General features: G+C 40.7%; 1 protein-coding gene across 1 annotated transcript; it reads right to left on the bottom strand.

The window, feature by feature from the left end:
* Positions 1–5,743: 5,743 nt before the first annotated feature.
* LOC138796487 (vomeronasal type-2 receptor 26-like) lies at positions 5,744–9,227 on the bottom strand. The gene is made up of 2 exons (XM_069976092.1): positions 9,161–9,227; positions 5,744–6,630 (listed from the first exon to the last, which is right to left on the bottom strand). Exons 1-2 carry the CDS (start codon positions 9,225–9,227, stop codon positions 5,744–5,746), a joined length of 954 nt encoding a protein of 317 aa, XP_069832193.1.
* Positions 9,228–11,177: the final 1,950 nt, after the last annotated feature.

Genomic DNA, 11,177 nt, shown 5'->3' with positions numbered 1-11,177 from the left:
TTTTTTCCCACTGATGTTCCCCTTTAAAACTCCTTAATATTGGGGGTGGGTAGAAATGAAAGCGCATCATCCATTTAGTAAACTGACAGGTTTTCTTGATTATAAATACAATAAAAATCTTTCTATGTAGAACTTATTATAAATTGTCCATTCATTTTCAACATTATTTGACTATAAAGACTGACATCTATTCCTTTTTATCTTTGTTGTTCCTGTTCTTATTAACTCTAATAGCTGATGACTGACATGAGTAACAAATCAGGCAATACATGAAGGCCAGCCAACCTGGTTATAAGCTATACAAAGCATGAGAGTAGGGGCGGGGCTATATGTATCGGTCTGAAGTCAGCAGTACATTTCTATAGGAGGAAACAAAAAAGAAAATAAGATGGATATTATTCAGAACCTTTACAAAGAACTGACACAGACTGCATTATTAAAATTTATATATATATATATATATATATATATATATATATATATATATATATATATATAGTGGTACCTTGGTTTAAGAGTAACTTGGTTTAAGAGCGTTTTGGTTTAAGAGCTCACAGTTTTTCAAAATTATGACTTGGTTTAAGAGCATTGCTTTGGTTTAAGAGCTCCCTGTGCTGGGTGGGAGCGCGAGTGGGGGAGGGGCATGGTCTGCATAACGTGGTCTACAGCACTGTATTTTGACCCAGGAAGTCTCCCCCACCTTCCAAATCATAGCAAATCGACTTCAGGCTTGGGCTTACATTAGAGGACAGGACAGTGGAGGTAATCTCTCCATAGCTGTAACCCCTCTCTCCCCGGACAGAGAGCGCTGCATGTATGTGCCCACATCTGCCCTGCTCATTCCTTCATGCTCCCTGCAGTCTCTGTCAGCCCTTATGTTTCCCATCCTCTCCATTACTGTACAGTAACTTATAATATCACATATTCTGCAGTTTCTGAATGTTTGTTTCATTAGTTTTACATGTTATTCACAATAATAAATCATTATTTGGGGGGTTTGGAACCAATTGTCTGCATTTCTATGATTTCTTATGGGAAAATTTGCTTTGGTTTAAGAGTGGATTTGGATTACAAGCACGGTCCTGGAACCAATTATGCTCCTAATCCAAGGCACCACTGTGTATATATATATATATATATATATATATATATATATATATATATATATATATATATATATATTATTATTATTATTATTATTATTATTATTATTATTATTCATAAGGAATTTTTGTCTTTTAACTTATTCATACTCTACAGATGTGTTTACATCAACTTATCTTTATTGTGATAAAGAATAACATTTTCTCTCCCCCCCCCCCCCCCCCCCAGTGCACGTTCCAATCTCCGCTCTCCTGTCTCCATGTCAATTGAAGGCCGGAAGTAATGCTCTCCCATAGAGAATTTATAAAGAGCATGACTTCTGTCCTTCAATCGACATGGGGGCAGAAGAGCGGTGATGTAAACGTACACAATTTGACCAGGACACCGATCATCGCTGGTGAGACAGATGCACAATTTCTTTTTCCAGAATGATTCTTTAAAAGCTCCAATTTCAAGTAAAAGTAAAAAATTACCACAAGAGAACATTGGATCAGAACACTGAAAAAAGCTTTATAACAAACGCCGTATCTTTACTCATAGACAAATATAGTTATATATCACATGACAGAATGCCACCAAATTATGATGTGAAACGCTGATTATCTATTGACGTTATATACATCTCAAAGGATTTTGAGCTTGAAAGATGTTTAACCTCTTAAGGACACATGACGTGCCCTTACGTCATATGTCCTCTATAGCACTTCAAAGCAGGGCCGCGCGGCGACCCCGCTTTGAAGTGCCGCGATCCCGAGTGCTGCGTGTAGCCCGGGACGGCCACTATTAACGGGCACGGTCGGATCGACGTGCCCGCTAATTAGCTAATCGGAGGCAGCTGTCAAAGTTGACAGCTGCCTCCGATTACCGGAGGCAACGTTTCCCTGGTGTCTAGTGGGGGAGATTGCTCCTCCGGGACCTTATCCCGAAGGAGCGATCTCCGTTACTGATGCCGGCCGGAGACTCGTCCAAGATGGCGCCGTCCCGGCTCGGCACTCGTTTGTTTTCGGCTGCAGCAGCCGAAAGCAAACGAGTGCCAATCTCATTGATCTCTGCAGCATATCTATGCTGCAGAGATCTGAATGAGAGATCAAAGTGTATATACTAGAAGTCCCCCAGGGGGGCTTCTAGTATATGTGTAAAAAAACAAACAAAAAAAAAACGTGTTGTTAATAGTAAAAAGCCCCCTCCCCTAATAAAAGTCTGAATCACCCCCCTTTTCCCAGGTTTTAAATAAAAGTAAACAAATAAATAAATAAATAAACATGTTTGCTATCGCCGCGTGCGTAATCGCCCGAACTATTAATTAATAACCTTCCTGATCTCGCACGGTAAACGGCATCAGCGCAAAAAAGTCCCAAAGTGCAAAATTGCGCATTTTTGGTCGCATCAAATCCAGAAAAAATGTAATAAAAAGCGATCAAAAAGTCGTATATGCGCAATCAAGGTACCGATAGAAAGTAAACATCATGGCACAAAAAATTACACCTCACACAGCCCCATAGACCAAAGGATAAAAGCGCTATAAGCCTGGGAATGGAGCGATTTTAAGGAACGTATATTGGTTAACAACGGTTTGAATTTTTTACAGGCCATCAGATACAATATAAGTTATACATGTTATATATCGTTTTAATCGTAATGACTTGAGGAACATGCATAACAAGTCAGTTTTACCCCAGGGCAAATGGCGTAAAAACACATACCCCCCAAATAAAAGAAATGCGTTTTTGTTTTTTTTTCAATTTCACCACACTTTGAATTTTTTCTGGTTTCGCAGTGTACTTAATGTAAAAATTCAGCTTGTCATTGCAAAGTACAATTAGTGACGCAAAAAATAAGGGCTCATGTGGGTTTCTAGGTGGAAAAATGCAAGTGGCCTTTTAAACACAAGGAGAAAAAAACAAAAATGCAAAAACGAAAATGGGCCCCGTCCTTAAAGGGTTAAAAAAAAAAAAAAACACACAAAGTTTATCACTTCCATTTCTCAAGGCCTCCTGAAATGTTAGTGTCCCATACAGGGAACAATTGTACCTCATATACTGATCAAAATTATATCACATATAGAATGACCTGTTGGGGAGCATTGGAGACTGGAGGTGAGATAGCCTTCTGTACATGATAGCTTTACATGATACATTTGGTACCACCAATGGTGATTCTGCTGAAATCTTTTTTCTTCCCATCATACCATCGCATTGCAATTGTTTGTCACTGAGTCTGTCATGGCTGCGGCGGCATCTCATACTCTGGGCTGCTGCCACATGGCTCCTCCCTTCCCCCCTGCAGATGCCGGTCCCCAAGTGCTGGGACCAAGCATCGCTCCTAGTTCAGCCTTACCTTGTTGCGCTCCTGCCCGGTCTTCTCTGTGCCGGCGAGCACGTCCCTGGCTCCTAGGGCGTGCGCGTGCCGGCTCACGCTGATTTAAAGGGACAGGTCGTCCCTAATTGGTTAAGTTGCACCAATCACTTCCCAATATATAGTTCACCTGTCCTGACCTTCCTTGTTGGATCCTCTGCATGCTTCCCTTAGTGTGTGGTTCCAGCTCTCCATTGTTCTGCTGTCTGCGGTTCCAGCCGTGAGTCCTACAGTGTTCCTGCTATCTGCTTGTGTATCTACAGCTACACCTCGTCTGCCGCCGTTAGCAAGTCTAGCCAGGGGTAGCGACCTGGGGGTTGCCCGCCGCAGCAAGTCCATCCCACCTTCCAGCAGGCTTCTGGTGAAGACCAGTGGCCCCTTAGACTCCACTCCCTGGTACAGCTAAGTCATCGCTTACGGTGGTACAGCAGATCTACATCTCCAGTCGTGACAGAGTCTCATGCAAAATATGAAGCTTTGCATTCCCTACCCATATACACCTGCGCTTAATTAACAATCCATTGCTTTTTTTTTTTTTTTGTCTGCATTTTTTAAAGAACACACCACTCCAACTGGTGACATACCTTTCCAGGACTGTGCAGTAACAGGCTCCTTGGCTTCATAAAACTTTTTGTTTACTTATTTATTTATCTAAAGGGGGGGGGGGGGGACAGAAATAAAACAAAGTGTATAGGGATTATTTTTTATGAGAAGCACTTGTGATCATGTGCAGCTTCTGATACCTCAACATATTAATCATGGAGCTAAAAAGGGGATCCTAGTGCAATGGAATTGTGAGTTTTTCAACCCCAGTGTGGACTGTGGCACAAGGCACATCCCTGGTCGCAAACACTGGAGTAGCGTCTCTCAGGGATAGCTCACATATGGATAGTCTGAGTACCTCATATTCATTACCAAGACAGTTGGCCAGACAATAAAGGTTGAGTTTAGGTCAGGTGGAGTTTAGTCAAAGGAGCAGGCTAAAGAGCAGCAAAAGAGGCAGACAGAGGTCAGGACAGGCATAAGAAAATAAATAGATGGGTTGATGCCAAATGAAAATGAAAAAAAAAAAAAAAAAAACTTTTGCAGAGTTCTTAAACTAAGTGACCCCATTGCTCAATACCAAACCAATAAAGAATGATTCCTCAAATACTCTGGACTAGAGATGACCGAACCGGGTTCGGGTTCGAGTCCATCCGAACCCGAATAATCTGCATTTGATTAGCGGGGGCTGCTGGACTTGGATAAAGCTCTAAGGTTGTCTGGAAAACATGGATACAGCCAATGACTATATCCATGTTTTCCACATAGCCTTAGGGCTTTATCCAAGTTCAGCAGCCACCGCTAATCAAATGCCGAAAGTTCGGGTTCAGATCGACTCGAGCATGCTCAAGGTTCGCTCATCTCTACTCTGGACAGTGGATAATGAGAGGCACAACAGGAGGAACACATCACTTCTAAGAACAATGATGGTAAAATTTATTAAACAATGCAAAGATTGTTGAAAGTGTATTGCCTATATATCCACTTCCCAACCCATGAGGTACATGTACGTAATGAGTCGGATGTAAAAGTATGGTATGAGTTCTGGAGCTTATTCCACTCTATACATAGTAGGTGCTAGCTTTTATCTTCACCTGACCATCATTGGAGAGCATTCCAATATCAACCACATGTATTAGTAGTGATCTAGACAGCTTCAGGCCTTTTAGTGAGTCACTGATGATCGAGTGGTCTAATTTGCTTCCCTCTGAAGCAATTGAAAGGTGAAGATTGGTTGCCGAGGTCTGACAGAGCCTCTGTTGCTGCTATAAACAGGCTATTCTAGTAAATTCTTAATTGAATACATCAATGAAATGCATAGGTATTGCATTGATCTGGGTAAGCCATCAAAGATCTGCTTGTTAAAGTCCCCTGTAGAAACTAAAGATCTATATTAAATAAAATATGACACACACACACACACACACTCCTTTTCCATTTTACAAAAAAAAAAAGTAAACTCCCCCAAAAATGTTCATAATAACATATGACCTGCAGGGGGAAACCACAAATACAAAAAAAAATACCAAAAATCAATTTTAAATTCTTAAAATGTAAAATAAAACAAAAATTATGGTTTTATTATAACCATTCTGATTCGCAGTAAAATGTTAACATGTCAATTTTACTGTACATGTTCGGAAAAAAACTTTTTTTTAATGGTTTTACAAGATACGGTTAGGAGGAAAAAAGTGAGTGAACCATTCTTTTTTTCTATTTTTATTTTATGAGTTTTATTTATCTAACTTTTCCTTCTGATATTTGTATCAGGCTTCATCACTATTATAAAACATTTAGGTAAAAATATACAGCTTAATAACCCAGTACTAGAGGCCAGGATAGCAAATATCTCCATAGCCACCATGTACTTCCCTCTGGTGCACATATAGGCCGGGATCATGGCAATCCAGACACTGCAGAACACCAGCATGCTGAAGGTGATGTACTTGGCTTCATTATAACTGTCAGGCAATGTCCTCACAAGGAAAGCTAGAACAAAGCTCACCGCTGCCAGAAACCCCATATAACCCAACATAGAGTAGAACCAGATATCTGACCCTTCATTACATTGGATGAGAATCTGATCCGTATAGGACATCATGTCAAACTCCTGATATGGAGGAGAAGAAATCAACCAAGAAACACAGATAAGAACTTGGACTGAGGAGCAAATCCCCACCACATAAGTAGATGTCTTCACACCTAACAGTTTCCTCCAGACACTTCCAGGTTTTGTGGCTTTAAAGGCAATGCAGACTGTGAGAGTTTTGGAGAGTATGGAAGATACAGAGAGAGAGAAGATTATCCTACATATAGTCTGTCTTAGCATACAAGTTATATCCACAGGATGGCCAAGGAACAAGAAGATACAGAGGAAGCTCAACAAGATTGAGACCAGGAGGATGAAGCTCACAGTGCGGTTATTGGCCCTCGCAATGGGAGAGTCCCAGTTAAAGATGAAGATTCCCAGTATAATTACAGTTATGGTGGATAATAGTAAAGATGTGAAGATAAAAACAATCACAATATCCTCCTCATAGGAAAGAAATATAGATGTTTTATGGACACATTTTACCTTCTTCACATCAGACCATTGGTCATCAGGACATCTATGGCAGATCTCACTGTCTGTGGGACATAAGACTTTAAGATAATACATACTAAAACAATTGTCACCAGGGGCGTAACTAGAAATGGCTGGGTCCCATAGCAAACTTTTGATTGGAACTCCTTCCCCTTCAACTCACCAATACGCCGTAAGTGTAGTAATCACTGCATAACTGAACGCGCTGGTCACCAATGCTTGCAGTTGAGGGAACATTTGCAGAATCTGGGAAGCCAACTCGGCTACTTGGTGCTGCAAATGATGACAGCTCAGGGGGCCCAGTGTATTGCAGTAGCAATAGGGCGGGCCCCATTGCAGCCACTATGGCTGCAACAGTGGTAGTTACGCCCCTGGTTATCACATACCTAATACGGCTACAACCCAAAAATGATAATGACCCAACAATAACTTGTAATAAAGCTCCCTGCCATCTTACTTTCATCATGAAATGCATACAAAGCAGCTCTAGCAACTGTAGACGGAAAAAAAAAAGCTTGCTCTTCACTGTGAACTATTGGAAAAAGCAGCATGCATCTTTACTAGGCCAGTCTGTGTAGAGCAGAGGGACAACTGACATCACTTTTGGTTTGCATTTGGTCTTGTCTTTGCCGTTACTAAAGACAGGATGACCTCAGTGATGGAGCCTCGACTGTGGTTTTTCAGTAAGTGAGACACTTTGTCATGATCAGATCTGCGGATATGGGCAAGTGGCTGATAGGAAGATAAAACATATGGTACCCATCTCTTAGCTGATCACGTTTTTAAGTATCCCAGAGGTTGGGCTAAGTGGAAGCATGCATGCCTCCTCCCTCCACTACCCCTAGCCCTCCCTTCTCTTCATCCCTGAGCGGATCCTCTGGCGGATCTCCTAGGTGCAGTGCTGCTACATTGGCATTAGGAAGGTCGGATGCATGACCGAAAAACGTCACCAGTAGCCATATTTTCTTGCTTGATTTCTATGAATCCTGATCTGGTTGAATTGTGACACTAAGATTCACTTTATTAAAAATATTTCACCAGCATAATATTTTGGGAAGTGCCGTGCTTTTTGACTTTATATGCTACGGAGTTTAGGAATCCCTTAACACGGGCACCCCATCCACAAAAGGCAGTGCAGTTTGCTGCTGTAAAAAAATTATTCAGGCAGGATAGACAGGAATGGGGAAGGGGGTTGTTGTGCATGTTGCAGCTCAGCCAAGCCTCTTCTTTTCCTGAGCTTGGTAGGAGAATATGATTTTATAACTTTGTAAACAACCAACAGATGAGTAACATTTGTTTCATCCTCCTATCAGCTACTTGCCCACATCTGCCGCTCTGAGCATGGTATAGAGCTGACTCCCTTTAAAGCGGGAGATCATATATTATATGTACATTAAAGGTCTAACTTTAACAGTACAGGTTTATATCTTTTCCTCAAAGAAAATCCTTGAACCCATTCGGATTTTCGGTTGTCTATTATATATTTACCTGTTATATTGGACACTTCACCCTCAGAACACGGCACACAGTCATATTAACAGATGTGATATCCTCCATTAGAAGCTTTTCTGTATCCTGGAGAACATGGCACATTACACCGAGACTGTGGCATCTGGTATAAGAAGTCACATATAATCAATGCATCAGAGCTAAAATCTAAAGTGGTATAACCTGAAAACAAACTGTGATGTATTTGACCCAAATTGTTGGTAGAGTAACTATTTCATTGCATCATCTCACATCATCGCACCAAAACAGTTTCGAGTCATGGACTCTACAAAAACTCTGAATGTGTCCAGTGGTATTTGGCAGCAGACCCCTTTTATCATAAATATAAATTTGTAGGGCTTGTCAAGTTTATTATTTTGGCATATACATTAAAGTTTTTAGTTTGTGTCTAATGTGCATAAGCTACAATTTACATAAACAGTGCAGAACTGTCAGGTATATAGGGGTATATAGGGCTCCTGGCAATTTCCCCTTAAACAAAAAAAAAACAAAAAAAACAAGAGTATAGATTGGCCTCCTGGGCACTCTTGGAGCAAATCTAATTAACACACTTACACTTTATACCCAGGCAGCGTCGGGTACATTTTCTAGTAGTAGTAATGGGATTGAATATTCGTTTGAATAGTCGAATCTCGGTGCCTATTCAATTCAAATTCTCGAAAGTCGAATATTTCACTACTCGCTCATCTCTATTATTTATTTTTTTTCTTCTTCATGTTTAGAATCATCCTACAAGGCCATTTTTATATTGAATGTATTGCATGTAGTTAAAGTTAGTAGCTAGATTCAGACAAACACCTGGCTATGGTTTTATTCATAGATTATCTGTATCAGTGTCTTTTCATTATTATTATTTTTTTTTTTTCCTTTTTCCTATTTTGCACTGAAAAAAAAAGCCATAGAACATATAAAAAGCCCTCTCCCTGTCATTGTTAGTGCAGTCCTGATCATTTCATCAGAGATCTATGTCACTCACCGCACTGGAAACAGAGAGAAGACTCTTTATTACATATATGAAATGCTTTAACAGGATATGTGACCTCTTCTTCAGACTCTGCTGGTTACTTCTCTTGTACTTGATCTTCAGCTCTGCACAGTCACAGTTCTCAGCGCCCGGATGTCGCCTCACCATGAAGGATTACACCTTTGACTACAAATATTCTCAGGATGGAGACATCATTATAGGAGGGATCTTTACTGTCCATTCCTGGGTGATGCCATGGAGATATACCGGGGAGCCACTGTCCAGAAAAACCTGCATATTGTAAGTATGCGAAAGTGGCCATGTACAAAATAAATAGTTCATGCAACCTTTTTTCTTATTTATTTATTTTTATTTGTTTGCTTTTTTTTGTGTAAAATGGTTACAGTCTTACTGGGTTCACACTACGTATATTTCAGTCAGTATTGTGGTCCTCATATTGCAACCAAAACCAGGAGTGGATTAAAAACACAGAAAGGCTCTGTTCACACAATGGTGAAATTGAGTTGATGGCCGCCGTATAACAGTAAATAACTGCCATTATTTCAATACAACAGCCGCTGTTCTAAAATAACAGCGAATATTTGCCATTAAATGGCGGCCATCCACTCAATTTCAACATTGTGTGAACAGAGCCTTTCTGTGTTTTCAATCCACTCCTGGTTTTGGTTGCAATATGAGGACCACAATACTGACTGAAATATACGTAGTGTGAATATCATTTGAATGCTTTTGATTGGTCGGGGTCTTAAAGTCTTGAATGAAACGACGGCTGAACAGCGACAATGGCTTTTGTTTGCAGACTTTTTAAAAGCCACAAGGCCGGGCCTCATAAATGATTGCTGGATTGCGTGGAATGTATTGCATTCAACAGTTTAGACAGTGAAATGTGTGGGTGATAGCAATCATTTTTGTGGCCGTGTTCATTCCTTCAACAGCTGGTTACTGGCCCATTTACACGTCCCGATTATCGAGTAAATGAGCGTTCACTGTTTCAATACAAGTAGTGGTTTTTATCCGAGAACTGTAATCCATGTGCAACCGAAAACTCCTGCCATAGTGATTTTATTTATAGTGTATATACTGTATTTACACATAGTCCAATGCAACTGATTGTACTGCAAAATGTAGCAGTCCATACACCAGTGATAGACAGTTGTACTTAAGTGTGGAGACACCTGGATACCTGTAAATTGCTTACTACATCGCACAGTCTTGTTCACGTTAAGGGAACTTATTGTATGCAGGTAGAAAACCAAGTCAACGCTAATCGGGGACCTATCATCTAGAGATGAGTGAACCGGTTCGGTCGGTATGGGATCTGGGTCGGATTTTCCAAAAATTCTGAGTCCGCTCGGATTCGGATTTTTGGACGTCAGCTCCGAATTTTTTTTTCTTGCTTTCTAAAATGGCAGCTGCAATTTTAGAAAGCAGAAAAGTGTTCCAGGCGGGAAAGCGCTTTCCCATGATGCCCGGAATACATCCAATCGGCAGGGATATTGCACTAGCCCACCCCCTTTGTCACGTTGGTATAGCTTTAAGAGGAGTGCCCTCCATATTGACTACTGCTGCTCCTGTACTGGCCTCAAATGACTATTGCTGGACCTCCACTGGCCTCCAATGACTACTGCTGCTCCTTCACTGCATGTGTGACCTTTTTCCTGCATAGACCCTGTAATGGTGAGTTTCCTGCATAGACCCTGTAATGGTGATTTTCCTGCATAGACCCTGTAATGGTGAATTTCCTGCATAGACCCTGTAATGGTGAATTTCTTGCATAGACCCTGTAATGGTAAGTTTCCGGCATAGACCCTGTAATGGTGAATATTGAAGTCTAAAAAAAAAAATGACTTTGAGATATTGAAAAGATAATGATGTTACTGACATGTAGAGCCCTAAATTCAACCAAATACACTACCCCCGTATCATATAGATGCTTTAAACTATGAAATCCGAAGAAATCCGAAATTCGGTCGGACCGAACTTTTAAAAAAAAATCTAAAAGTCCGGTCGGAACGAACTTTTGAAAAGTTGGCTCATCTCTACTATCATCAAGCTGTTACTGTATGTGACTATTAGGCTATGTTCCCACTACATACT

This window comes from Dendropsophus ebraccatus, chromosome 7 (assembly GCF_027789765.1).
Source record: "Dendropsophus ebraccatus isolate aDenEbr1 chromosome 7, aDenEbr1.pat, whole genome shotgun sequence".
In the NCBI taxonomy this organism is placed as follows: domain Eukaryota; kingdom Metazoa; phylum Chordata; class Amphibia; order Anura; family Hylidae; genus Dendropsophus; species Dendropsophus ebraccatus.
Note: the sequence above shows the minus strand (reverse complement) of the source record. Positions and strands in the feature narration are given on the sequence as shown.